General features: G+C 42.6%; 2 protein-coding genes across 6 annotated transcripts in view; both read left to right on the top strand.

Annotated features, from left to right (window-relative positions):
* STIM1 (stromal interaction molecule 1) overlaps positions 1 to 16047 on the top strand; it is a 177711-nt gene extending 161664 nt beyond the window's left edge. The window contains exons 8-13 of one of the 4 annotated variants that reach the window (XM_024572644.4): positions 5257 to 5424; positions 5933 to 6033; positions 6313 to 6548; positions 7734 to 7826; positions 9505 to 9571; positions 14136 to 16047. In XM_024572644.4, coding sequence (XP_024428412.2) covers positions 5257 to 5424; positions 5933 to 6033; positions 6313 to 6548; positions 7734 to 7826; positions 9505 to 9571; positions 14136 to 14652 — 1182 coding nt within the window. In that variant the 3' untranslated portion in view covers positions 14653 to 16047. Of the gene's footprint in view, positions 1 to 5256; positions 5425 to 5932; positions 6034 to 6312; positions 6549 to 7733; positions 7827 to 9504; positions 9905 to 14135 lie in introns of all 4 variants that reach the window. The other 3 variants (XM_045182004.3, XM_024572645.4, XM_045182005.3) reach the window with 3 other exon arrangements.
* A 1989-nt stretch (positions 16048 to 18036) lies between these two features.
* Positions 18037 to 26894, top strand: part of RRM1 (ribonucleotide reductase catalytic subunit M1) — a 43522-nt gene continuing 34664 nt past the window's right edge. The window contains exons 1-3 of one of the 2 annotated variants that reach the window (XM_045181984.3): positions 18037 to 18409; positions 23657 to 23834; positions 24334 to 24422. In XM_045181984.3, coding sequence (XP_045037919.1) covers positions 24354 to 24422 — 69 coding nt within the window. In that variant the 5' untranslated portion in view covers positions 18037 to 18409; positions 23657 to 23834; positions 24334 to 24353. The remainder of the gene's footprint in view (positions 18410 to 23656; positions 23835 to 24333; positions 24423 to 26894) is intronic. The other variant, XM_024572686.4, reaches the window with a different exon arrangement.

The raw sequence follows: 26894 nt of genomic DNA, 5'->3' as shown, positions 1-26894 counted from the left end.
TGGTTTCAGTCCTTTCAAACATGTTGCGACTCGGTTTATGAAAACAGACTAAATATGATTGAAAGGCAAAGAATGTCTGACTGGATAAAAAACAAAACCCACCTGTATGCTGTTTATAAGAGATACACTTTAAATACAAGGATACAAAAAGGTTAAAAGCAAAAGGAGGAGATGAGATATATGATACAAATGCTAAGCAAAATAAAGCAGAGGTAGTTATATTAATATCAGACAAAAGTAGACTTTAATGCAAGAAGTATTACTAGAGACAAAAATGGACATCTCTTAATGATAACCATGTGAATTCAACAGTAATATATAACAATCTTTAATTTGGATATACCTAGTTATATATAAAGCAAAAGTTGAAAAAACTAGAAGAACAATGGACAAATTCATAATCAAAATTAGAGATTTCAACGCACCTCTCTCAATAATAAGCAGCCAAAACATCAGTAAGGATATAAAATATTTAAATGTAAGTGATCCCTTTGACCTCATTAACAACACTGAGAGCATTTTAACCTAACAGTTGCAGAATGCACATTTTCTTAAGTGTGCACATACTGCTTCTGCTCCATTCTCTCTGCTCCTTCTAGGAATCCAGTATTAACCTTTTAACTATATTCCACGTGTCTCTTAGTCTCAGTTCTGTCCTTTTTTTCTCTCTGTGCTTTAGTTTGGTTATTTTCTGTTGACCTGTCTTTTGAGTTCTCTAATCCTGTATTCTCTGATCCCATTCAGTGGAATCTGCCTCTCAGATAACGTATTTTTCAGGTCTAGAGTGTCTATTTTACTCTTCATAGATTCTGGTTCCCTCTCCAAAATGTCCATGTTTTCATCTATTGTGTTTGTCTGTTCCTATATTTTCTTTAACATTTCAATCATGCTGATTTTAAAGCCCAGGTCTGGTAACTCTTAACATCTGAATCATTTATAGGACTGCTTCATCTTATATTTTCCTGCCTCATCTCATATTTAGTAATTTGTTTTATTAAATGCTGGACAGTGTATACAAAAAAAAATAGATCCTAACAGTTTTTTCCAGCGTCAGATATAGGGTTTCCCCTTTATTCAGTTAGGTGTGTAGGGTGAGGGCCTAATCACCTCACACCAGTCAGAGGTTAAGCTATGTTGAAACTGGGTTGTAGTTTTAGTAAAACTTGGTCTAGTGCTCATCTGTCACAGTTTCTCAGTCAAGTCCTTTCCTGATATTTTTACTGAGAGCAGGTGGATTTCTTTCTCTCAGCCCTGAAAAACTATGAGAGATTCATTTCTGCCACTCGCAGGTTTTGAATTTAGCTCTTTAGCCTCCTGCTTTTCATAGCTTCAAAATTTTACATTTGTTTTGAGGAGAAGAGTGTGTGTTTGAGGCAAGTCCCCTCCTTCTTGTAGCATTTTGTTTCCTAAGTATTATGAAAGTATGGGAGATTTTGTTCCAGTCTTTGGCCTAGCTACCTATTCTCCTGCACAGCTCCAGGATTCAGTAAATAACCAGCAGAGAAAATTGAATATATGTTAGGAACCCCTCAATTTGCAATTTGTTACACTAGTACCATACTATCAACAAAAACTAGGTCAGTTTCTCTGTGTCCCAGTGGAGTCCTTCTGCCTGGCCAGATCCAGTTCTCAGTCCTCTCCTGGAATCATCAAATCCCTTCAAGAAAAAAAATGGACAGCAGTTGTCAGCTCCTCCTAGGAAGGCTTTTCACTCTCTGGATTTTTAGTTCTTCTAGTCTAGTGATTCTCAAACTCTTTGGTCTTTAATTAGGACCTCAAAGAATTTTCATTGGGGGCAGTATGTTGCTATTTACTGTGTTAGAAATTAGACCTGGGAGAGGGGTTTTCAGGAACTACTATAAAGGACACATGGACAAAACCAAGGGGGAGGGTGGGGGTGGGGGAGGGAAATGGGTTTGGCTGGGGTGGGGTGGAGAGGTGGGGAGAAAATGCAGACAACTGTAATTGAACAACAACAACAACAACAAAAAGAAATTAGACCTGGGAAAATTTAAAAAATATATTTATTAACTTAAAAGAAGTAAATATCTTACCTGTTAACACAAATACTATATTTTTTATGAAAAAAGACTACATTTCTAAAGGAGAAATAATGAGAAGAGTGATTTTAAAAAATAATTTTGCAAATATTTTAAATGCTGGATTTTTCTTTTTTTTTAATCCTCACCCAAAGACATGCTTACTGATTTTAGAGAGAGGGGAAGGGAGGGAGAGAGTGAGGGAAGAGAAACATCAGTGTGAGAGAAGCATCACTGGTTGCCTGTCCTATGTGCCCCAACCGGGGACCAAACCTACAACTCAGGCATGTGTCCTGACCAGGAACTGAACCGCGACCTTTTGGTGTATGGGACACTGGCTGGGGCGCTGCTGGATTCTTATATTAGTGTCTATATTTAATCTGTTTTGATATCACTCATCAAGTAGCCTCTGGAGAACTCCACTGTTCAGTTGTGAGAAAAGAAGAATGAAAAAAGGTAAAAAATGTTTTAGTATTATTATAAAAATAATTTGACCTTAAAGATGCTCTGAAAGGGTCTTGGGGACACTCAAGTATTGCTGGATCACAGTTTGATAACTGCTGACCTCGTCTTTATTGCTTCTACAGCTTTATTCTTTGAGAAATTTTCATAGTTATAATAATTTGTCTTTCAGAGTTTCCATAACTTATACAGATTTTTCCAGATGTTGTATTAGATCAGAATTATTCTTTTGCCATGGCCTAGTGCATTCTATGTGAAAGTAAAGTCAGGTGATAATACTTTAAAGCACATACATGTCCGTGGTTGTTAACTTTGTCCCATTTAGAATCACTTGGAGAGCATTAAAAATTGTTTGATGTTCAAGCCAACATCCTGGAGCAGTGTAATCAGAATTGGGGTACAGTCCAGGTATCAGCATTTTTCAGGTTCCCCAGGGGCTTCTTGTGTGCGACAAAGTTGAGAACCACAGGCATAGAATAAAAAAATAGGACTAGTGAACTCTGACTTGCCCCAGCCTTTATCTGTTGTCTTCTAAAGGCATTTGTTACTCGTATGTACAAGATATGTCTGCCTCTGTCTCTTTGCCCCCCCCCCATCTCCCCATTCCCTGTTCCCTATTTTCTAATTATTTCTCCCAATAAACAGTTTTTTTTGAGCCTATTAGGCCATCCCTTTTATGTGCCTCCACAACTATCATACTTCCCTCTCTTTGCTCTCTTTTTTCTCTTCTGTCTCCATTCTCCCCTTCTTAGCTTATCCTATTCTTTAAACTTTTTTAAATGTAGAACTTGATCATATATTTTCAGACTTGGTGTACTAGACTCTCAGGTATCTGTTATTCATTTTAAATATACAAAGGCAGGAGTGGGCCATTTTATAGTTTCTTTTTCAAGGAACAAAAACCAAGTGAAGGTTGATCCTCTTATTGGCTCTTTAAGGTATAAAGGTGTTCTGTCCTTAGTTAAGGCCTTCCTAGTTTATCTCAGCCTGTGGAGAGGACCTCAGGCCTGCTATAGGATACTCGCCGCATTGGCTGAATTTGGGCACAGTGAGATGGTTCTCAATCTCTTTTCTCTGGGATTCTGACCAGCTGACAGTCAGTGTCTAGATGGGGGAGTTGTGGATCACTATACTGGTAACCTCTGAGATTGTAAGGCATCCCGTATATGTAATATCTATGTGTATTTTCAGACCTTTCTCACTTGAGTGCTTTGTGACTGTCTGCTTCATTGTATGATCTTGCTAAGAAGTCAGTGAGGAGATTTATGCTTACACATTGGTCTTTTCATGTCTTGGCCTCTGTCGGCAATGCCCATGTTAGGTGTAAGCATGATTCTTGTCTTCTCACCATGTGTACATGGCGAGTACTCTTTATAGCGTACCCTTCAAAGCCTGTCTGCCCTGCTTGGTGGGAGACTCATAGACAAAGTCTCTGGGCTAGAGAAGACTTTGGAGATCATTCAGGTCAATCCCTTTCTGGAATAGCAATCATTTTGAAGGTTTTATGACAAACATGAGCTCTTCACATTACCTGTCACGATGGAGAGAGCACACTCTCTCTTGAGAAGAAGAAAGTCTTTCTTCACACCGAGTTGCGGTCTGCTGTAGGAAGCACAGGGTCACACAGCCAGCCAAATGACAGACCAGGGACAGAGCCAGATTTCTGGATTCCTAATCAAGTACTTTTTTTTTTTTTTAGTTTGCCATATTATGATGTGTTGAGGTCCAAGTACAGACCCCAGCTCTGGGAAAGAAGATGATTCACTGAGCTGAATAGTATGACTCAAGAGAGCAGGGAAGATTGCTGAGATTGTGAGAAAAGAGAGATCTAGTCTGACAGCAGAAAAATCTCGGTTTGAGATCTGGTTGATACTCCCCCCTTACCTGAGGTTTTGCTTTCTACAGTCTTAGTTATCTGCTGTCAAAAAGCAATCCAAATACATTGAATGGAAAATTCCAGAAGTAAACACATTCATAAGTTTTAAATTGCACACCATTCTGAGTAGAGTGATGAAATCTTGCACTGTCCTGCTCTGTTCTACCTGGGACATGAGTCATCCCTTTGTCCAGTGTATCTACACTGTATATGTTACTTGCCAGATAGTCACTTAGTAGCCATGTTGGTTATCAGATTACTGTTGTGCTATCACAGTACTTGTGTTCAAGAAACCTTTATTTTACTTACTAATGGGCCCAAAATACAAGAATAGTGATTCTGGCTATTTGATATGACAAAGAAAAGCTGTAAATTGTATGTATGTACAGGAATGCCTCAAAGATATTATGGGTTTGATTCCAGGCCACTGCAATAAAGCGAGTATGGCAATAAAGCCAGTTGTAATCTTTGTTGGTAGAGTGTCTTGCCTTCATTTTGTAAAATACACAATATTTGTGAAGCACAATAAAGTGAAGTGCAATAAAACAAAGTATGTCCATATAGGAAAAATCATAGTTATGTATAGGGTGTGGCACTACCCGTGGTTTGAGGCATCCGTTGGGAGTCTTGGAACTTACTCCCCGTGGATGAAGGGGATTACTGTGCTTTCTGTGTTACCTTGAGTAGGTTACTTTCCTTCTCTGAGCTTGCTTCCTTGTATATAAAATACAGAGAATACTCTTTGCCTTTTCTCTCTCTTGGGAGAATTATAAATCTCACATAAAAGAGCAGATTAGAACTCTGAATTCTGAAGTATAATGTAGAAGCATTGGAGAGGGTCATGTAGTAAACAGACTCACCATCCTCTTGGCTGCACAGGTTCGAGAAGCCTTGAGAAAAGCAGAGAAGGAGCTGGAATCACACAGCTCATGGTATGCTCCCGAGGCCCTTCAGAAGTGGCTGCAGTTGACGCATGAGGTGGAGGTGCAGTACTACAACATCAAGAAGCAAAATGCTGAGAAGCAGCTGCTGGTGGCCAAGGAGGGGGTGAGACATGCCCTCCTACTGTCCTTTTCTCTCCTTGCCTCCTTCTCTTTCACCTGTCCTTCCTCCTTACTACCTCTCTCTGTCCTTCCTTTTGGGCAAAGAGATATCCTGGTGCTGGGTACTATTTCTTTTCCTAATGTACAGCTCCTGATAATGTCCTCGAGCTTCTGGAGCAGGGAACGAGGGTATGGGGGTACTTCTACTTGCCTTCTGGGAAAGATGCAGCAAGTGGGAAGACTCTGCCAGCTCTCTACTGTCATGGGGGCAGAGTCCTCCTGGTTCAAGAGTATTGTCAGGGAATCCCTTTGCTTCTCTTGATTCCTTTCTTTTCTTTCTTCCCCTACTCTTTTCCCTCTTCTAGCCTTCCTTTTCCCTTTTCCATCTTCTCTTCCTTTTTCTTGTGCAGCCTAAACTGTGCTAGGAGGAGAACCCAGCCACAGAAAGGCATTCCTCATTTTTCTAACTCCTAATCCCTGCTCTTTTTAATCTGAGGGCCTCGCCTTTACAGGCTGAGAAGATAAAAAAGAAGAGAAACACACTCTTTGGCACCTTCCATGTGGCCCACAGCTCCTCCCTGGATGACGTGGATCACAAGATCCTAACGGCTAAGTAAGTAGCACCTGTTGCCCAGCTCTGGTGATGCCATCCCATCCTCAGAGTTTGAGGGTTTGAGAGTTTGGGGCTTCCAACCCCTGTTCTACTTCCTCATTGGTAGCAGAACAGCTCTGGTTTCCTGCCCCGGCCCTTATCCACCTCCCACCTTGCTCTTAAGTTTATGATTTAATTGTGTTTCTTATTTACACACATCCCCTCAAATTGTTCATCTAAGAGGTTACTTTTGAGGCTCACACCCAGCCCAGCCTGCCATTCTCTTTCATCTGTCCTCAGGCAAGCTCTGAGTGAGGTGACAGCAGCACTGCGGGAGCGCCTGCACCGCTGGCAGCAGATTGAGATCCTCTGTGGCTTCCAGATTGTCAATAACCCTGGCATCCACTCATTGGTGGCTGCCCTCAACATAGACCCCAGCTGGATGGGCAGTACACGCCCCAACCCTTCCCACTTCATCATGACTGACGACGTGGATGACATGGATGAGGAGATTGTGTCACCCTTGTCCATGCAATGTAGGTGACCTCTGGGGTGGGGATGAGGGATGGAGCCTTTGGTGCACACCCAGGTTAAGTCATTGGCCACTGCTGTGCTTAAATAGCATATAGAGCAGATACCCAGGGAGACAGTTCAACTCATGACCTTGGTTAATGAAGCACAATTTGCATCAGGATATTCCTTCATAATTGTCCTTTGAGTGGTTTTTCCTTGCTTAATGTTCTATCTGCCCTTCTGGGTCTATTGCATTAAATGTGTCTCCCTTCACTCTGTGTTTTTTAAATCCCTTTATTTACCACCCCCCTCCATCTACCTTTATAAAAATAATCTCCTTAGTGGTTCATGATCTAAAAATGGCATTTACTTTAACTCATTTGATTTATCTTATTGCTTTTGTTTTTATTTTATATTCCTTATTCTTAATTGCTAAAGTAGATGAATGGAATGATGTTTCTTTCTGGCTTTTGTGTGAGATCTTAGGAAGCAACAGTCCCTTAAGGTGATAATAGCCCTAAATCCTCCAAGCCAGAAAGACATTCTTGTCCAGGAGGGGTCTCCTGCACAAGCATGTCTGGCTTTCCACCTGAACTCTTGTACCTCCCCACCCTCTGTGCTGGGTTTTTCCTTTCCCTTTTCTCCCTTGAGTGATAAGAGCTGAGTAGAGCAGGGTTGAAAGAGACAACACTCTATGGGAATTCTTCTTATGAAACTTATCCCTTGCTGGGATGAAGTCTTCTCTGGGTCAGAGGGTATTTTACATAAATAGAATAGAGCCTTATGGAAAAGCTGTTGTTCCAGGCCCGTATCTCATGGGTGCAGAAAGGATGGCAAAAAGCTGGGGCTGGGTTAGCGGCTCACTTTCAGAAATCTGGACTCTTTAATCACACCGGATTCCAACTCCAGACAGGATTTATTTGTAAATTTCTTCAATATACTTTGCCTCTGACCAAGCCTTTCTGTCTCCCTGGTCTTATATCTTCTCACGCCTTTTACTCAAAGGCAACAAGGTTAGAATCACTGGCGGGCAGAGCCTGATCCTTGATCTAAAGGCTTCTATGTTCTCTGGGTTGGGAGGATACTTCATTAGCTCTGAGCTACTCATCCCTTGCCCCCTGGCCCTTCCCTTATCTCATTAGTGGGCAAGCTGAAGCCCTCTGTAAATCAGATTCTCTTCTCCTTTTGGCCTGGCTGTTGGCCCCTAGATGCTGCCTGGCTGATGGGGCGTAGGTTCAGTGACCGCTCTCTCTGCTCAACATCCGCCGGCTCGGATGATCAGTCCCTCTGGAAATACCCGGGTTTGAGGAGCCCCTTTGGGGCTTTTGTTTTTCCAATTTTTGGAACTAAACCAACACTCCTATCCCCATGGGCCCCTTCTCCTGCCTGTTTCACTCCCCTGCCTGCTCCCTCAATTCCTTAAGCACTGTCCCTACTAACTGCAAGGAGGGGTTCGGGGGTGAGAAGAATCAGCCTGCTCAGATGAGGGGTGGAGAGAGAACACCCATGGTGATGGAAGGCTTAGGCTTCTCCTTTTAGCCCAGCTAGACAGATGTCCTGGTGGCCCTTCTTCTAGCTGGGCTGGGAAGAGGGAAGGAAAGATCCTCTCCTTTTCTCTTCCTCATGTTTCTCCCTTCCCCTTTCTGTTTCTCCTTCTTTCTCCCTCCCTTTTCCATGCTTCAGTTTCCTCTTCCACTCCATTTTCACTCTTTGGAAGCCACCAGGCTTAGAAACCCTGCCTCCCCATCTCTCCATCACCATGGAATTGTGCTCTCTCCCTGGTGGCCCTTCCAAGGCTTCTGCCACCTTGTAACCTGGCCTTTCTCCTATTTTTAGGGAGAAGGCAGGGAGGCCCATCTATCAGGATAGAGGAGAGAAAACAAAGGTGTAAATTCTTTTTTCAGCTGGGGCTGAGAGTAACTCCAAGGGGAATGCTCTAGCACATTCCTGAGTTACCTGGTACCCATGTAGCCCTTCACTGGGCAGGGTGGCCATCATCTTCCAAGAGCCTGATTTGCAGCATTGACCCAAGAACTGGGTCTTTGCTGTTTACTTGCTTGTTAGAGGAAATTTGGGAAGTAAAAAGAGTAAGTATGAGTATCCATAGTCCCACTATATTTGAGCACCTTTTCTCTGAATCTTCTTGTGAAATTTTCATTTTTATGTGGTCAAGATAATGAAGACTGACCACTACCACTTATTGATTGCCATAAACTGTGTCAGGTACTCTAAATACATTATCTTGAAGCCTTAAGGCAACCTTGAAAGATTTTATAAGGGCATTAAAATAGGGATGTCAGCTGCTCAAGATCACAGCTAGAAGTGGAAAGGCCTGGTTTCAAACTAGTCTTTTATATTCCATAGCTCAAGGTATATTTTCTTCTACATAAAATTTTGTGTCCTTTTGATTTCCCTAAGCATTTTAATAGGCATTTTTATGTGTTTAAAATCTTTTCATAGACAGCATTTTTAATAGGTATATAACCTTCCAGCTAATACATCCAGTTGGATGTATTATCATTTTCCCATTGTTCCACCTTTGTTTGCTTTCATTCAATTATTAATAATGATGTGATGAACATGTTTATGTATAAATCCTTGTCTAAATCATGAATTACTTCCTCAGGTTGGCTTTCTAAAAAGGCTGGTTCTTAGTGCTCTCCCGAACCTTGCCCCAAACCCCTATCCTACCTTGTCCTGCCTGTGTCCTCCCATTAACTGCCTTGTCATATCCCTTTATATTAATGTTGGCTTCCCTCCTTTGGAATTGCCACTAAAACTGACCTGGGCACCTCACTTTCAATTTCCCCTTTTAGGACCCCTGGTGGGAGGTTTTGGGGAAGAGATGCCCCATTCTTCAGATTGGTCACTAGAAGCCCAGAGTGGTCTCCAGCAAGCATTTCTCCATGGGCAAACGTGCTTGCCTACCAGACCAAAGTAATCTGGCCCTTCCTCACACTGTCTTCACTCTTCTTGCAGCCCCAAGCCTGCAGAGCAGTGTCCGGCAGCGCCTGACGGAGCCACAGCATGGCCTGGGATCTCAGAGGTTGGTAGAGGGTGAGGCTGGCCACTTCTTGACAAGCCGGGCATCTCTGCGGCGAATGCGCAGCCTTTCATCTGGACAGTCTTTCAGTTCTGAAGGCCACGGGACCAGCTCTCCATCTGCCTCTGCTTCTTCTTCCTGTTCCTCTACCACCACCACCACTACCACCACCACCACCACCACCACTACTTCCTCCTCCTCCTCCATCACCACCATCCATGTCCACCCTGTTTATTACCACCAAAGCACTTCCTACTTCCTCCAGATGGAGCCCTACCCTGATCCACCCACTTCTGACAGCACCGCTGTGATGCCTGGGCATTCAGAGAGCTTGGGGTATCAGCTGTCTCTCTTCTCTTTCTTCCCTTCCTTCCCTTTCTGCTGCCTATACCTTGGCCTCTGCCCACTGGCTGCTGCTTGGTCAGCTATGGGGGTGTGTGCAGTATGGCATCTTCTCCTTGTCCTGTCCTTTCCTAGCCCTGGGATTCCTTAGGGTCAGCCTGACTCCTCACACCTTTACTCCCTACTGTGTTTGGAGTTTTCTGACTCTACCTCCCGCCCTCATGGTCCCATAGCACTTTTGCCTAAATTATGCACTTTTACATCTGAAATCTCAGTGGAGTCCTCACTTCCCTTACTTCTTCAACAAAGATTTATTGATACCTACTCTGCCAGGCTCTGCTGGGCTTGAGGATTCATAGATGATAAGATACAAGCCCAGCCATCATAATTATAGTCTGACCTGGGAGAGGTACATAAATAATTATGGAACAATTTGCTAAGTGCTATGGGGGTGTTGAGGAGGGAGTGACTAACAGTGTGTTCTTGGGTAGAACACTTCACAAAAGAGATGACATTTGTGCTAACATCCTGTGTACAGTCAAAGGAGAAAATGTATTCTAGGCCGAGGTAACATTATGTGCAGAGACATGGAGAGTAAGAGAATCTGATATTTGTGGTTAGAACATTGGATATGTGTTGGTGGGAAGGGGTAGAAAATGAGGCTAGAACAATGAAGGGTTCTGAATGACGAGGGCCTTTGACCATTGCCCTTTAGGAGGTGGAGAACTGCAAAAGAGCTTCTACAAGGAAGTTAATTGGTTAGATTTGCATTTTAGAAATAACATGTTAGTGGTCTATATAAAGTAAAGAAGGAGACAGCAGGAATTTGGGAATCATTATGGTAGAACACTAGGGGAAGTAACAAGGTCTTGGGGTGGAAAGGAGAGGATTAATTTGGTAACTGGCTGTGAGGAGTAAAGGAGAAGGAGTCTGTGATGACACCTGGGTTTCTAGCTTGCATAACTGAGTGGATGTACCCTTCAGGGAATTAGGGAACAGAAGAGGGTAAACATGTTTAGGGGTTTTGGACAAGAAAAGTTTGTAGGTGGGTCAGGCATTAAGATAGTCACTTTCTGAGCAGGAAGTTAAGGCTCTGAAAGGTTAAGTAGTTTTGCCCAGGTCCCACAGCTGATTAGGAGCAGAACATAGACCAGACATAGACTAGAACTTGGTTTTCCATTCTAGGATACTCTGTTGGATACTTTTGTCCTTCCACAAGGTCTCAGTAAGTGAACTAGATAAGAATTGGTGGAAAGCTTTCTCCCACAGCTTGGTCTGGCAGCTGTAGGGACTTGCCCTGCTGATATGTCAAGATGATAGGCTAGGGTCAGAGATAGTAGCCTTGATATTGTCTGGAATAAGCTTAAGGGACCCTCAGAAAGTCTCTCTTCTTGTGGAAGAATCTCTCCTCTCTGAAGTTGTGACCATGGCCCAACAGGCCTGGCTTCTGGGCTGTAGCCTGCTTCCCCTGTTGCTTTGTTTGGGTTCTGCCTCATTCTGGATACCAGTCTGTCTAGCTCTGTCCCTTGGACCTCTGGATAGTTATCCATGAGGCCTGTTCCTTTTTCTTTTACAAAGGAATTGCCTTTACTAGCATTATCTCTCAGCAGAGCTGCTCATCTTCATTCTCATCTTCATTTTCATCCAAAAGCCTAGGCAGGGAGACTGCCCCTCCAAAACAGATGGAGAAGACTGAGTTGGTGTGGGGGCACTAGGAGATGCTATGAATCTCATGCCCAAGGCCAAAGCTGAGGCCGGGGGGGAGGTTGGGTGGGGAAGTACTTGCATCCACCTGGCCTGTTCACTACTTAATTTTTTTTTGCACCATGCACCAGAGGATCGTCTCTAAAGGCAAACAGGCTCTCTAGTAAGGTTAGTAGCTTGGGATGGAAGCCCAAAGCAGCCCAGCCTTTGGGGAGGGATACCATTGGCCTGAATTATGTCAAAGATTCAGGGAGGGAAGGTGAGCTTGTCTCAGTGGACCTTGTCCCTCCTACATCTACCCAGGCCTCCTCCCAGGTTCTTATCTTGCTTTGGGAGTCCCAGCTCTTAGTCGATGAGGAAAGCATAGAAAGATGGGAAACACAACCAAATAGGACTTTCTGGGAGGGCCCTAGCCCTTGGACCTCTCTTCCTTGGCATTAGAAAGGTAGGCTCCTAGGATCCTCACCCCCTCAGCCTAGAGGGTCTCTTTCCCAGTGTAATTGCTCCTCAGAACTTCCTTGGCACCATGCTCGGTGGTAGTTCATATGTGTGTGCAAAGGCAGGATATGGAGAGTGTCATCTTAGGGCTTAGAGAAACAAGGGCACATTTAGATAGAAGCAAGGACAGCATTGGATATTATGAAACCAAATATTGGTAAACACTAGTGTATGTGGCTGAAACAGTATTTGTAGAATGGGAATTGGAGCTGGAATTGTTTTCTGCTATCCCTTGTTTCTAGGAAGGTACTGACTTATGAGGTGGCTACTTAGTTAATTGTTTCCTACTAAAAATTGAACCTACCAGGGGGGTGGGTGGGAAGTAGCTTTACAGTATGAAAAATAATACAATAATTAATAATAATACAAGAATAAATTAAGTGTTTCACATACTAACAACTATAAACCTATTTTTACCCATTCCTGTATAATAGCTCTGAGCCAACCTCCCGCTTTTGCCAATTTTAGAGGCCTGGAGCCCTACCTAATTTTTGACCCACAAGGCTCCTCTCCAGGTCCTGTGGTGCTCTCTTCTCCCACTCCAGACACTTTCCCTTCAGCTTCCTGACTTGGATGTTTAAGTATTTCCCTGGCCCTCTCCTCTGCCTCTGCCGTGGGTTCTCAGGCCTCTGGGAAAGAAGAAGGAAGGTTAAGGGATGGGCAGGGGACTCCCCCACCATATGAACCCTTTGCTCTGTAGAGGCAGGAGGGGTGGCATCCAGAATTGGTTCATGGCCTTCTTAGGTTCATGCTAGCTCCTAAAAGGGTCTTGACTTTCTGGACTAGCCCCTGTATGTGCATGTCCTATGTGCAGTGCCATGACCCCATAAGTCAGCCTTGCAAAGAAGCCTCTCGTGACTAGGCCCACATATGAGTCTTTCAGCTTTGCCTGAACTCATCTAAGTGCTTTATTCTAAGTGCTTTGCCAACATATTCGATCCTCCAAACAGTCTTGCAAAGATAACTGAATTGGTATTATCTTCATTTGGCCTGAATTGAGGACCTGAAAGGTTAGATGATTTGTTTAAACCTCAGGCAGAGCTGGAAATTGAATCACACCTTACGATTTCTAGCGTGCAGCTCTTTTGAACCACTGGTCCTTAAAGGCCAACATCCTGTCTTTCTGCACCTCCTTCCATTCTCCCTATCAGCAGAGCTTTGAAAAAGACAACACCCTTCCTGCTGCCAACCGACTTTGGTTTGAACTTTGAAACACTTCTCTTGACCCCCTTTGAAACCTGTGAGAGGGTTGGAAGAGGCAGCATCCTGGCCTTTGGGGTGGGTGAGAGATTGTTTGCAAGGCTGTTCTAACCATCTCCTCCCCAGCCTGGGTCAGGCCCACTTACTGCATGTGTCCTGTTTTTTGGGGGACCTGGCCCAGACTGGATGTGTCTTAGGGTGTGACAGGAGCAAGTGGGGGAGGAAGGCATGAAAAATGGTGACTCAGAGCAAGATGTGGGTTCTGTATTAGCTTAGGGTTGAGTCATAAGAAATCTAGCCAGCTATGGGAAAGCAGAGATGTTATTGAGGAGGATGCCTCAATTAAAGCCTATGGCTGCTAGTTTAGGGCCAGGCCATTCATGAGGGGTGGGCCCAGGCATTAGAAAGCTCTCTGTCCAACAGATGATGGTATAATGACATTTGTTTTTGCTTCTTATCTGTCTCTTTTTTCCCTATCACTCTTCCCTTTCGTTTTTTCCTCCCCTTGATCCTGCTTCTCTTGTTGCCTTTCTTCTTCCCCAATTTTATTCTCTTCTCCCTGTCTCTTCTCTAATTTATCCGCATTCCCTGTTCCTGCCTCCTCTCTGATCCTGTACTGTTGATCTACTCATCTTCCTTCTGTTTCCTCTCTCTTTCCTGCATGCCTGTTCATCCTATTTTATCTCCTGCCCCTCTCTTTCCCCTCATTTTCATACCCTTTCCTGTCTTTTCATGTTTTCTGTCTCTCCTCTTCAACTTTTCCCCTGTCCCCCGACCCCCGTCCTGTATGTATTCCTTCCTTCCTCTCTGCCCTGTCTTTCAGGGATTTGACCCATTCCGATTCGGAGTCCTCCCTCCACATGAGTGACCGCCAACGTATGGCCCCCAAGCCTCCTCAGATGGTTCGTGCTGCAGATGAGGCTCTCAATGCCATGACCTCCAACGGCAGCCACCGGCTGATTGAGGGGGTCCACCCAGGGTCTGCGGTGGAGAAACTGCCCGACAGCCCTGCCGTGGCCAAGAAGGCACTACTGGCGCTGAACCATGGGCTGGACAAGGCCCACAGCCTGATGGAGCTGAGCCCCTCACCCCCACCTGGTGGCTCTCCACCTCTGGATTCTTCCCATTCTCACAGCCCCAGTTCCCCAGAGCCAGACACACCATCTCCAGCTGGGGACAGCCGGGCTCTGCAGGCCAGTCGAAATACACGCATTCCCCACCTAGCTGGCAAGAAGGCCATGGCTGAGGAGGATAATAGCTCCATTGGCGAGGAGGCAGACTCCAGCCCAGGCCGGAAGAAGTTTCCCCTCAAAATCTTTAAGAAGCCTCTTAAGAAGTAGGCAGGATGAGGGTGGCAGTGGCAGGACAGCTTGTCCTTCCTTGGTCTTCTGCCTCCCCTTCTCTGCCTTCTAAGATAACTGGCCCCTATAGTAGGGCATGGGAAGGGTTGGCTCAGGGGCCTGGGCACTGTAGATACCTGCCCCCCTCCCCCTTGGGTCCTTCAACATTATTTATTAACTGACCACCATGGCCTGCCTGCCCTGCCTCCCTCCCAACCATGGGCTGCTGCTATTGCTCCCTCTCCACTTCAGTGCATGTCTTAGTTGCTGTCCCCTCAGCTACCAGCTCCACCTCTGAGGTCCAGCTTCTGTCTCTGCTGTCCCAGTTTTGAGGTTTGGTTTCTTGTTTTTCTCTGTCTCCTGCTTTCAGGTTCCTTCCTCGCACCACTCCCCAAGTTCCCCTAGCAGCTAGGGGGGAAGATAGGAGGAGTAACTTCTGACACTTGTGCCTCAGATTTATTTCACCCCACCTACGATGGTTCTCTTTGCTCCAAACTGGGTCCTAAGGCCTAATTTTGAGGTTTGTTTTTTGGGAGTGTGGTGGGCCAGAGGAAACCTCAGCCTGGAGCTCACTTAGGTCTCCAGGAAGTGAAACCAATTCCCAAAGAACAAGTCACTAGAGAGTTTTGAAGAGAGGCCAGGCTAAGGATAGATATATACTTCTCTTAGTTCGAGGATGAGTAGATGCCAGAGTTGGGGGCTACAACGCAGTCACCTTTTGTTTCTTCTCACCCACACCTGCCTCTCATATCCCTACTCTCCCTCACTGCAGGAGGGTTTGTCTACAAGAGGTGCTGCCCAAATGCTCCCTAAGCATCGGTAATCCTGGTGCTCAGGACAATTGGCTCCTCTGGCCATATGAGTCTTAGCCATGATACAGGGCTCTAATGGGCCCTGGAGCTGTTGGGCAGGATATTGTTGCATTTGAACCAAAAGACAGTTTAAAATTGAAAAAAGAAATCTCCTGAATCTCCCAAGTGCCTGCACCACATACCCCCTTTGTCAGACCCCATTTTCATGTTACTGCACACCCTGGGCTAGAGGCTCAGAAAGGACACAGCCAATTTAGGGAAGGGTGTGGTTAAAGAAGAAGGTGTAGGTGAAGGTGGCTATGTGACCACTTCCCCCCACCCTTCCCACCCTCCAGACAACTCTCTCCCTTACCTGTTTTTGCTATGGCTGTAAAGGTATTTTCCCCTCTGTCCCACTCCCTGACATGCCTTTATTCTGGGATCCTATTTTTGGCCTGGCATAGGGGCCCCTAGGGCTGGTCTTAGGAGGGGGCTAGGCTGCAGACTGCCTTGTACCCCCTTGGACACCCTCACATGGGTTTTTCTGTGTTATTTCATAAGACTCTTTGAAGTCCAATAAAGCATGTAGGAGATTTTAACCTCTGCTGGCTTTGACTCTCATTGTGTTCTCTGTGCTCTTTGTGGCATAGCACACAGGATGAAGAAGAGACTATTTCTGCTCTGCCAAGGTAAAATGAAACTCTTAATACACATACCCAAAGGCTCTCTGGGTAGGGTTACCAGGTGAAAGACAGGATGCCCAGTTAAATTTGAGTGTCAGATAAATAATAATGTTTTTAGTATAATTATGTCCCATGCAATATTTGGAACATACTATTTTTTTATTTGCTAAATCTGGCAATCCCCTCTATGGACCATCTTGGCCCTACCTATCCTTTAGCTTCACCTATGACCAATGACTTTTAGAATTATGTTACAGGTCAACAAACAACAAGTGTTGGTGAGGATGTAGAGGGAAGGGAACCCTTATACACTGTTGGTGGGAATGCAGACTGGTGCAGCCATTGTGGAAAACAGTATGGAGGGTTCTTAAAAAATTAAAAATGGAACTGTCTTATGACCCTGAGATTCCACTTCTGGGTATACGTCCGAAGAAACCCAAATGCTAATTCAAAAGAATACATGCATCTCTATGTTCATTGAAGTGTTATTTACAATAGCCAAGATAAGAAAGCAATCCAAGTGTCCATCATAGACAAATGGATAAAAAATAGTTGTACATATATACCATGGAATATTATTCAATCATATAAAAGAAAGAAATCTTACAATTTGCAATAGCATGGATGGACATAGGGGGTATTATGCTAAGTGAAGTAAGTTGGTCATAGAAAAACAAATACCATATGATTTCACCTATATGTGGAATTGAGAGAACAATATAAACAAAGCAGAAAAAGACTCATTGATGCAGATAACAGATGCTTGCAGAAGGAAGGAATGTGGGGGGACTGGGTAAAAAAAGCGAAGGGATTAAGCAGTACAAATTGGTATTTACAAAATAGTCATGGGAATGTAAAGTACAACATAGGAAATATAGTCAATAATATTGTAATGACTATGTACGCTGCCAGGTGGCAATATAGGGGTGAACACTTTGAAAAATATATGATTGTCTAACCACAATGCTATACACTTGAAACTAATACAAAAAGTATTGAATGTAAACTAATTGAAGGATAAAAAATAAAATAGTATTTTCACATGAAAAAATTGCAGGGAGATTGGCATCTGGAGAATACATACTGCCAAAGAATTATCTTGCAAGTTAAGGCTTCTCCCTTTACTATAAGACTATAAATAAAAAAACCTATTTTTTCCTTAGAAAGAAAAATCATGAAAGCTTTTAGGGAGGGGGTGCCACATGAAGTTTCATAAAATTTAGTTCGTGTAGCCCAAATCACAAGCTTCTACATCAGCTTTGTATATTATATCATCTACTCTTATTCTCCATATTCAGTCACCACGCCATGCCTACACAAGGCGTTCTTGCTGCCCCTGTCTCTGCCACCATCCACTGATGAAATCTAAAAGCAAATGGGTCTTGATCCTGCCCTTCTCAAAACCCTTACAGGGTTCCCACTTCCGTCAGGATAAAATCCAAACGCCTTTGGCCTAGCAAGACTTTTCTCCCAATCAGACTTAAGTGCTAGGCTTTCTTCTGTCACAAGAACCCTGGGACTCCCGGCAGCCTCTGGCTATGGATTCCAGGCCACAAGCCCACATCGGACGGCAGTCTTGTGTTATCTTAATGGCACAGTAGTCAAGACTAGAAAAAGTATTTTGGACGGTTGGTTTTTAATAGTTATTTCAAAACTACTCGAACCATTCTAACCCCAGCAAGGACGCATTGCCGAGAGGGGAGTGGCGGGGCTTGGCTCACACAGCGTACTTTGTTCCGTCCCAGGCTCGGCTTTGCCAATACTCAACATGGCGGCGGGAGAGATCAGCGTTCTCTCTAAGCGAGTCCACCTAATGCACTGTGTGAGAAGTGCGGTCAGCGGGGCCCTGCCCATACTTAATATGGCGGCCTCAGAGCAGCTTTACCACCGGTCTCGCCCCTGCTGGGGTGGGAGAGGCGTGGTTCCCGGAGTCCCGCCTACGTTTATCATGGAGATTAAAGGGCGAGCCTGACTTTCTGCTATGCTTGTACTGCCCACCCGGCCGGGGCGCTGGCGGCGTCGAGTAACGTCAGTCGAGCTACGTCGCGTCGCGTTTGCGTCGCGGGTGGCGGGAGCGGGAAGGAGATTCGGATTGTCTCGCCTTTGCTCTGCGGAGGAAAGTGCTCCGTGGTCCAACTCAACTCCCTGCACCTGAACAGCCCCTAGAGTTCGACCGTTCGCACTCCACCAACCTTCTAGATCCTGCCGGCGCGTCAGCGCTGCAAACCCGTTTCGATTCCGTGCCGCCTCAGCCACTAGCTGCGATGCATGTGATCAAGCGAGGTGAGGCCAGGAAGGGGACGGTGGGGTAGTGGGGAGCGGGTAAGGGGACGCAGCTGCCGCCGCCGGAGCAGTTAGCAGCGCCCGCCCGCCCCTCGCCGCTTCCCGCCCTGCCCGCCGCGGCTTCCCGCCTTGTCAGCCTTGCCTGGCCTACGGGCTTCCCTCAGTCCCTCTCCCCCCACCGCCCGCTCCGATCTTCATTCTGCGCCCCCTTAGCTTTGCCATCCTGCTGAATGTCAAAAGAGTGACCCCTTCACCTTTCCCGAGTAGTTCCCGTGTGCGCTCAGCGCTTTCCAGGCAGTACTTTTTTCCTCACCACGAGCCCCTGAGGTAGGGTTCTCAGGCCCCCTTAGCAGATGAAGAAACTGAAATGCAGAGAGAGGTTCGGTGGTGACTGGCTGATGGCACAGTAGGTCTTTCGTGTGGGGTGAGGTGGGGGTGCAGGTCAAAAAACCGGATCTCACACCCCGACAGCTCCCTGGAGTTTTCCCTTTTTAGGATGCGGGTTGCCGTTTGTCCCGGGAGCAGTCAGTCCCAGAGGAGTTTGGGACAGTGACTACCAGCCCTTCCCCGTGATGGGAAGTGATACTGAATGAGACTGGGGGCGGGGAGTGGCGGGGAGGAAGGCTCTGACCAGATGGGGCTCCGGGACAGCCGGGCACTCGTGTTCTTCCTCCACAGTTACTTCCCGTTGGACGTGTGGGGTGCCTCGTGTGTGCCCGCCTTTTGCTTGGCTTTGTAAAAGGAGGAGAGACAGGGAGAGAGAGGGCTTAATGAGGTTAGGGGAAAACAGGAGCAGAACGTACTTTTAACAGAGAACCGTTCGTGTGAGACAGGTAGGAACAAGTTTTAAATTGAATCGACTTGTCTATGTTAAAGCAATAAAGTTACTTCACAATTGTAGGCACTTACTAAATACTAATGGGCTGACTGGATGTTTGTTTTATCCACTAGGCTCAGTTTCAAAGATGGGACTTTATGCCCACACTTAGCACTGGACCTGCCATGAATAAATGCTCAAAGAATGAATGAGAATAATTATGTTTACATATAGGATATAGTAAGTGCTGAGGGTAGACAGGAAGTTGATTTAGTTGTGGCCAGGTGGTTTAACTATAGGCAAGAGATGAAGAGGTGGACAGTGGTTGGCCCTTCATCCTGTCTTTAGTATCTTGAGAACATTTTCTGAATTTCCCTAGTCTCCCATTTTAGCTGATGAGACCAAAGACCAAAATACATAGTGCACTTTTATTGGTTAAGCCCTGTGATTCAGAGATGTGCATCAAGTTTTTTTGGCCCGTAGAAAAAGATATGGAAGGATGAGGATGCCCTTATGATAAATCTGTAACAGAGATGAATTGAAAACATGAATGTAGGTTACCAGAGTAGGTAACACCTTTGTATTGAATTTTTAAACTTGGGGGTTCACTTTCAAATATTGTAAAAAGTACTATCTATACAAGTTCTAAAAGGCAGGGATTATATTATTTCTTCAGAGAACATAATGTGATTCAGATGGTTTATCAGAATCTGTCAGTGTAGCATTCAGCAAGGCTTGTTAATATACAAAATTATACTTAGATTTGTTTATTTTATTTTTAAGTTTTTATGTGCTTAGGGTTTGTTCCCCCTTTTTATTTTTGGTATGTCAGTGTAGTAGTAGTTTTTGTTAATTTTAGTATAATTATTCAGGAGGACAACTGGTAATCAACCTTTAAGTACTTACTGAATGTGCTAATGTCTTGCTAAGCACTATGAGGGAAACATAAGAGGGAGAGGCATTTCCATCTTCAGAGATCTTAGGGTTGTTAGGGACATAGGAATAACCCATGTGAATGGAATAGTAGATGCTTTTTTCTCAACTGCTATCTTGAGCTATTTTCCTTGTGGGAGAGTATCCTATTGCCTAAGGAGGTCAGGTTAAAAAATGAAAGTTGAGAACCACTGGAATTAATGCAATGAAGTTGATTGAGTTGTAAAGTGTGTTTTGGAATTTAGCAGTATTGTTAGTGTTTTCAAAACTTTGGATTGTAGCTTGTGGCAAAAATAACATTCTACATAATGACTTAGTACACATGCATATGTATGTATGTATATACATAAAACTGAAACAAAAATTTGTAAAATAACACCACCTAAGCTAAATCTAAAGCATCCATTTGCACCCTGATAATCTATCTTCTATTCCAGATTCTTTCTCCTTTCCCCTTCCTTTCCCTCCATCCCTCATCTCCTTTACAGCTCACTGTATTATTTTACAAATCTGTGTGGATACTGTGCTGGGCACTGAGGTTACAGCGATGAGTAGGTAGACATGTTTCTGCTTTCAAAGATCTTGGATGCATGTTTTCCTTTTAAAGAAAGCTCTTATACCTAATTGTACTGCTCAACCAACAGGATTTGAAATTTAAAATTACTAGGAAATGAAGCAGACATCTGTAGTGGACTACTAACGCAAGATACTGGACCAGGCCTATATAATCTCCATCTTCATTTTCCCTTTTTTTCTTCAGTTCCTTTACTTCGGCTCTTTGCCACCTCACAAATTTTCCCTTTTTTCCTATAGTTCCTTTCTTTCACTTTCTTCTTATCTCACAAATAATATGAGAGGCCAAGTGCTAACTATAATACTTCCTTTTGCCTTAATTTCTGTCTAGGAAGATAACTCAACATTGGGCATCATCTTTAAACCTACATCACAGGTCAAAACGTGCAACTGGTTACACACATAGTTGAGGATGTTTAATACCTGGTGATGTCTACCTCAGTAAAGGTACTGGATCTAGAAAAAATAATTTTTCATTGGGCAGGCATTACAATAAATAAATACATCATTGGACAGTTTTCAACAATCTGAGAGGAAATTGCTTGGGCTACTGCCAAAACAGGAAAAATCTTTAAGTTCCCTTGTACAGTTAAATCTTAGACAATAGAATTGCTCTTGACCATATTCTAGCTTAACAAGGTGGGGTTTGTACTGTTGTTAATATCTTTTGTTGTATTTAGAATAAAACACCTCTGGTGAAATAAAGATAGAACTACATGTAGTCTAGGCACAAACCAATGATTAAATACAGGGCCCACCGACACCTCATGATTCTTTAATATCTTCATCTGACTCACCTCAGGTATTGCCCCATTTCAGATCTATTCTGCAAATTACACTTAGCATTTTGTTTGCTATTACAGGGATTTTTACTGTTATAAAACTTTGTTTTGCACAGCTTGATGTTATAAAGACAGCAAGCACTCTAATAATGGTCACTTGGCATTTTGAGATGATCACTAAGGTCTATGAGACTTCATAGGAGAAACCTCAAGAACTGCAGAAGATGTTTGCCCTTAAACATGACAGTAAAGTCTTCCTCTGTTTTGATACTGTTGTTATTCAAATGTGGCCTAAGGCTCCTAAAAAAAAAAAAGAAAATCTCTTTCCCTCCTACGTGGGACATGACAAACTGGAAATGAATCTTCCAGGTGATGAGGGACCAGCAATAATTTTAACTGACCAATGTTGCTTTCTATTTTTGATATCGTTTTCTGGTTTTTGACATTGCTATCTGTTTTTGATGATGCTCTCAAGGAAAGATATTGATCAAAAGGGGGAAATGTGAAAATAATGTATATGGAGCCAATTTAAAATGGAGTTGGAACTGCCATCCCAGGGGAAGTGCCTTGCTTGTCTTACTCTTCAAACCTTTGGAATGTGAAAACTGGGCAGAATAACCTTTGGACTGGACCTAAAGCAACATTGTATCCCAAACAACTATTAGCAAAAATAACAAGAAAGCAACTACTGGACTGAAAGTTGAAAACATTCTTTAAAATTAGCATCATTATGTTAGCTTATCTGTACCTATAGAAATTCCTTCCTTCTATTTATGTAATTGTCCCCATCCCCTTTGTCATAAATACCTTTTGCCTTCACCTCCTAATGGGAAGACTATTTGGGTTTGTGCCTGAACCAGTGCTTTCCAGAATAGCTACTCTTGGATTTCAAATAAATGCCTATTGCCTCGCACTTTGGCCTTTTATTTTTAGATTTACAGACTAATTATGTTACATCGGTTGCCTAAGGTTAAAGCTATTTAGTGGTTGGGTATTCCTGGTAAGAGTAAATAGAGGTTGGGTGAACTACTATTTGAAGTTGAACTCAGAATAATAAGACTTTTTGTTGGAAAGGACAAAGAGGAATATGATCTAAGTTCAGAATCATAAAAAGACCAAATAGATAAGGCCTACATGTGTTTGTTTCCATATCCTCAAAATATTAAAACTAAGAAGCTGCCTCAGGAAGATTGACTTGAATTACAAATGGAAAGAAGTACTTCTTTATGTGTAATAAACTCAAAATCAGTAATTACCCTTGGAGATTATCTAAGCCAACTTTATCATGAAGGTATTGGAATGGAGATAGGTTTATAAATCATTTAGTAGTCAGTAAAATATTGAGTACCTCCTGTGTGCTAGGTCTTACTCCTTGGTATGGGTACTGGGGAACATGCGCAAGTAAAATAAGATAAGGTATAAATAAAACATGCAAACATTTTTTTCTTTTGGAAGTTACATTCTTGTGGGTTGGTGGGGAGAATCACAATAAATAAACACAGTATCCCCCCTTATTCGTGGTTTCACTTTCTGTGGTTTCAGTTGCCTGCAGTCAACTATGATCCAGAAATATTAAATGGAAAATTCCAGAAATGAAAAATAAACCATAAGTTCTAAATTGTGAGCTGTTATGAGTAGCTGTTGAAATCTTGCGCCATCTGGCTCCATCTCATTGGAGATGTGAATCATCTCTTTATCCGGCATATCCATGCTGTCTGTGAGCGCTACTTAGCTGTCTCTTATCAGATCGCCTGTTGAGGTATCCATGTGTTCATGAAACCTTTATTTTACTTAATGGTTCTGAAGCACAAGAGAATTGATGCTAGTGAGTCAGATGTGCCAAAGGGAAGCTATAAAGTGCTTCCTTTAAGTGTGCAAGTTCTCGACTTAGAAAAACATCTACTGAGGTTGCCAAGATCTATGGTAAGAATGAACCTTCTATATGTGAAATTGGAGAAGGAAAAAAATCCATGTTTTGTTGTGGAACCTGAGATTGTAAAAGTTACATTAACAATGCATATAAGTGCTTAGTTACGAAGGAAAAGGCATTTCATTTGTGGATGGAAAACAACAAAGAACATGTTCCGATTGATGTCAGCATGTTGCTGATCAGAAATCATCGAGTCTATATGAATATTTCAGTGAGGAATCCTGTGAAACAAGTGGCACCAAGACATTTACTGCAATTAATGGATGGTTACACAGATTCAAGAATAGGTTTGACTGAAAAATGTAAAAATTACTGAAAAGGCTACATTTGCTGATGAACAGACTGCTGCCCCATTTCCCACACAGTTAAAGAAGTTGATTAAGGAGAAAGGTATGTATGTAGAGGAAAAAACATAATATGTATAGGGTTCAGTAATATATGTGGTTTCAGGCATTCACTGGGGGTCTTGGAATGTATCTCTTGTGGATAAGGGAATCTATGGACTATTGGAAAAATTTTTGCCTTGATACTGAATGCAATGATCAGCCACTATTGGCAATTTGGACAGGGTAATGATGATTTTGATTTAAGTTTTAAAGAGTAATTCTGGCTGCCATATGGGGCAAGGGGAGAAACATCATTTGGGAAGTTATTGTAAAAATTCATCTGATTTATAATGTGAGGGAAATGAAGACTTTAAGAATAAAATCTCTATTTTTTGAAGATACAAAAATAATATCTTGATGAATCTACTGGGGGGTCTGAATCTTTTCCATTGAAATAGCCTTTTGTATTGGGCAGTACAAAGTTCATGTGTTGATTACATTTGATTCTTTGACATTGCTATCTTAATAAGTGCTAACATGAATTGTATGGTTTGATTGTTCAGATGGCCGCCAAGAGCGGGTCATGTTCGACAAAATAACATCTCGAATCCAGAAACTTTGTTATGGACTCAACATGGACTTTGTTGACCCTGTAAGTAAATGATTTCTGTCTTGTGTTCCTTGCTTCATGTGTTCTTTTTACTTGTCTCTTATCTCTGGCCTTTCTCTCACTTGATATATATTTTGGTTTGGTATTCTGCTTATGGCCTTGAATATAAAATGAATTCGTTGCATAGAATTTTTTCCCTAAATTTTGGCTCTAGCCTGTGAATTCTGACTTTTCAGAGAACTAAAAAGTGAGCAAAAAGGAAAACTTGACATTGACATTTTATGTTACGAGACTTCCTTGAGTAAATTGTTTTATTCATAAGAGAAAAAGCCTATAGTAAAGCTTGTTCTGGAATTGCGGTCATTTGGATAGAAACTGGTTTGAAATTTGCTTTTTTGTTATCTATGTAGAAAAAATACATTTAAGTAATACAAAGTAGATTTCATAGACAACATTTAAATTAAAGAGAGCAAACTATTCATAAGCAAGTCACTCTGCTTCTCTCCTTATCTTCTATAACTCCTCCACCCCTTCTCTAGACTGCTGCCTGTATTGGTCTCTAAAGTATTCTCCCGGTCTTCCTATAATCTTGCCCTCTTCAAATGCATCTTCATCATGGCTTCCAAAATCATCTTCCTAAAATGGAGTATTTAAGAACCTTTTTTCCAAACCCACCCATGTTGCCCCAGCATTATTTAGGTACTTTATCTGTACTTCTCTAGCACTTGTGCTGGCCTCATAACATTAATTTCCACATAATATGGAAATTAATGACATATCTCTGTCCTTTTCTAGAATTGAGGGCGGGCTGTATCTTATTCTTGTGATATCCACAATGTTTGGCACATAAGTAATTAGATACTTGACAGTGAATTTACCAAAATTCTCAAAAGAAAATAATTGTATACAACTTTAAAATATCCTTATTATAAATTCTCTTTTACATTTAGGAATTCTAGACAATAATTAGAATAATAGAATGTTAGAGTTGGAATGAACTTGAGAGATCATCCTACTTCATCTTCCTTATTTTGTAGATAAGAAAGATCAAGAGAGAGAGGGGAGCAATTTAGACAAGTTAGTGGGAGTGTATTGAGAAGAACCAAGGTTTCTTGACTTTAAGATAATCTGTTGCCTCATGCAATGCTACATTTCACAGTACAAGGGTGCTGCTGTAGCAGACTCATGCTTTCTAGGGTAGGTTCAACTGGAAAAGTCTGTATGTTATTATATCTGGCACAGCACACAGATGTTATTTTATCCTGAATTCTGATTACTTGCCATGTAGCATCAGAAACTATTTAGAAGACTTCACTACTCTCTTACTGAATATAATTTGTGTGCCAGATCTGAGAAGAAAGTGATCAGGAGCACAACTTGGTCTTAGGCAAAATATAGTTAGAACAGATCGTAAATTGTAATTATACACACTTTTTTTGAAGGGGGCATGTTTTGGTCAACTGGGCAGTACATTCATTTTCTGTTGGATTAAGCTTTTTAAAAAAATTCAGTAAACACATATATGCAACTTAGTATTTGTTCTTCTTAAAAACGTATGGTAATAACTTGTGCATTGTGTATTTTTAAAAGGGGAACCTTTTGTCCAGACTGGAATGGTTTAGTTGGTTGGGTGTTGTCCTGCAAAGCGAAAGGTCACCCGTTTGATTCCAGTTCAGGACACATGGCCTGGATTGTGGGTTTGGTCCCTAGTCCGGGTGCGTATGGGAGGCAACCGATTGATGTTTCTCTCTCCCATCGATACCTCTCTCCCTCTCTTTCTCCCTCCCTTCCCCTGTCTACAAAACCAATAAATAAAAATCTTTAAAAGGGGAACCTTTCATAATATGGTCTTGAAAACAGTGAAATGAAGCGAGGTTGAACAGGACATGAAGCCAGAAGTCTTAGTAATCTTGGGAAGCAAGATAGAGTACCCTGAGCTTCAGGTTCCTCATGTAAAATGGTGGTAGTAATAATATCTGTCTCCTAAGGTGATTGTGACATGTCAGAGATTATGAGAGTTGAAATACTTTGTAATTTCTGAAGCTCTAAAGAAAGAGTGGTCATTAAATTATTTGGTGACTCAGCCTCAACCCTAATTTATACCTTCATTTTTAATTGGAATGATTAAAGTTTGATTAATTTGCTTTTCTGTACTTGTCCTTAGGTAGATTTGGGAGGAAATGGGTAAATATGTAGCTGAATCCCCCATCATATAGGGAGAAGTGGAATAAAAGATGGGGAAATACAGAATCATTGGTCTGTTTTTAGCTATTTCCCTGTGAAACTGTTCATCTTTATTAACTATAAAATATCTATATGTAGATATTTTAAAATTTATTATTTTTAGTGATACCTCTTCATCGTGTATGTAGTATGCATTTTCTGGCAGTTCTGTTGGTTTATGAATCCTCGTTATGAGGTTTCCCACTGTCAGCCATTCTAAAAGATAATTATTTAGAAAAGGAAGTTGATTGCTTTATTTTGGTATAAATTTGATTGTTTTCCTCATTGCCA

Source organism: Desmodus rotundus, chromosome 5, assembly GCF_022682495.2.
Source record: "Desmodus rotundus isolate HL8 chromosome 5, HLdesRot8A.1, whole genome shotgun sequence".
Classification (NCBI taxonomy): Eukaryota; Metazoa; Chordata; class Mammalia; order Chiroptera; family Phyllostomidae; genus Desmodus; species Desmodus rotundus.
The sequence above is the reverse complement of the archived record's forward strand: the minus strand, read 5'-3'. Positions and strand labels throughout refer to the sequence as shown.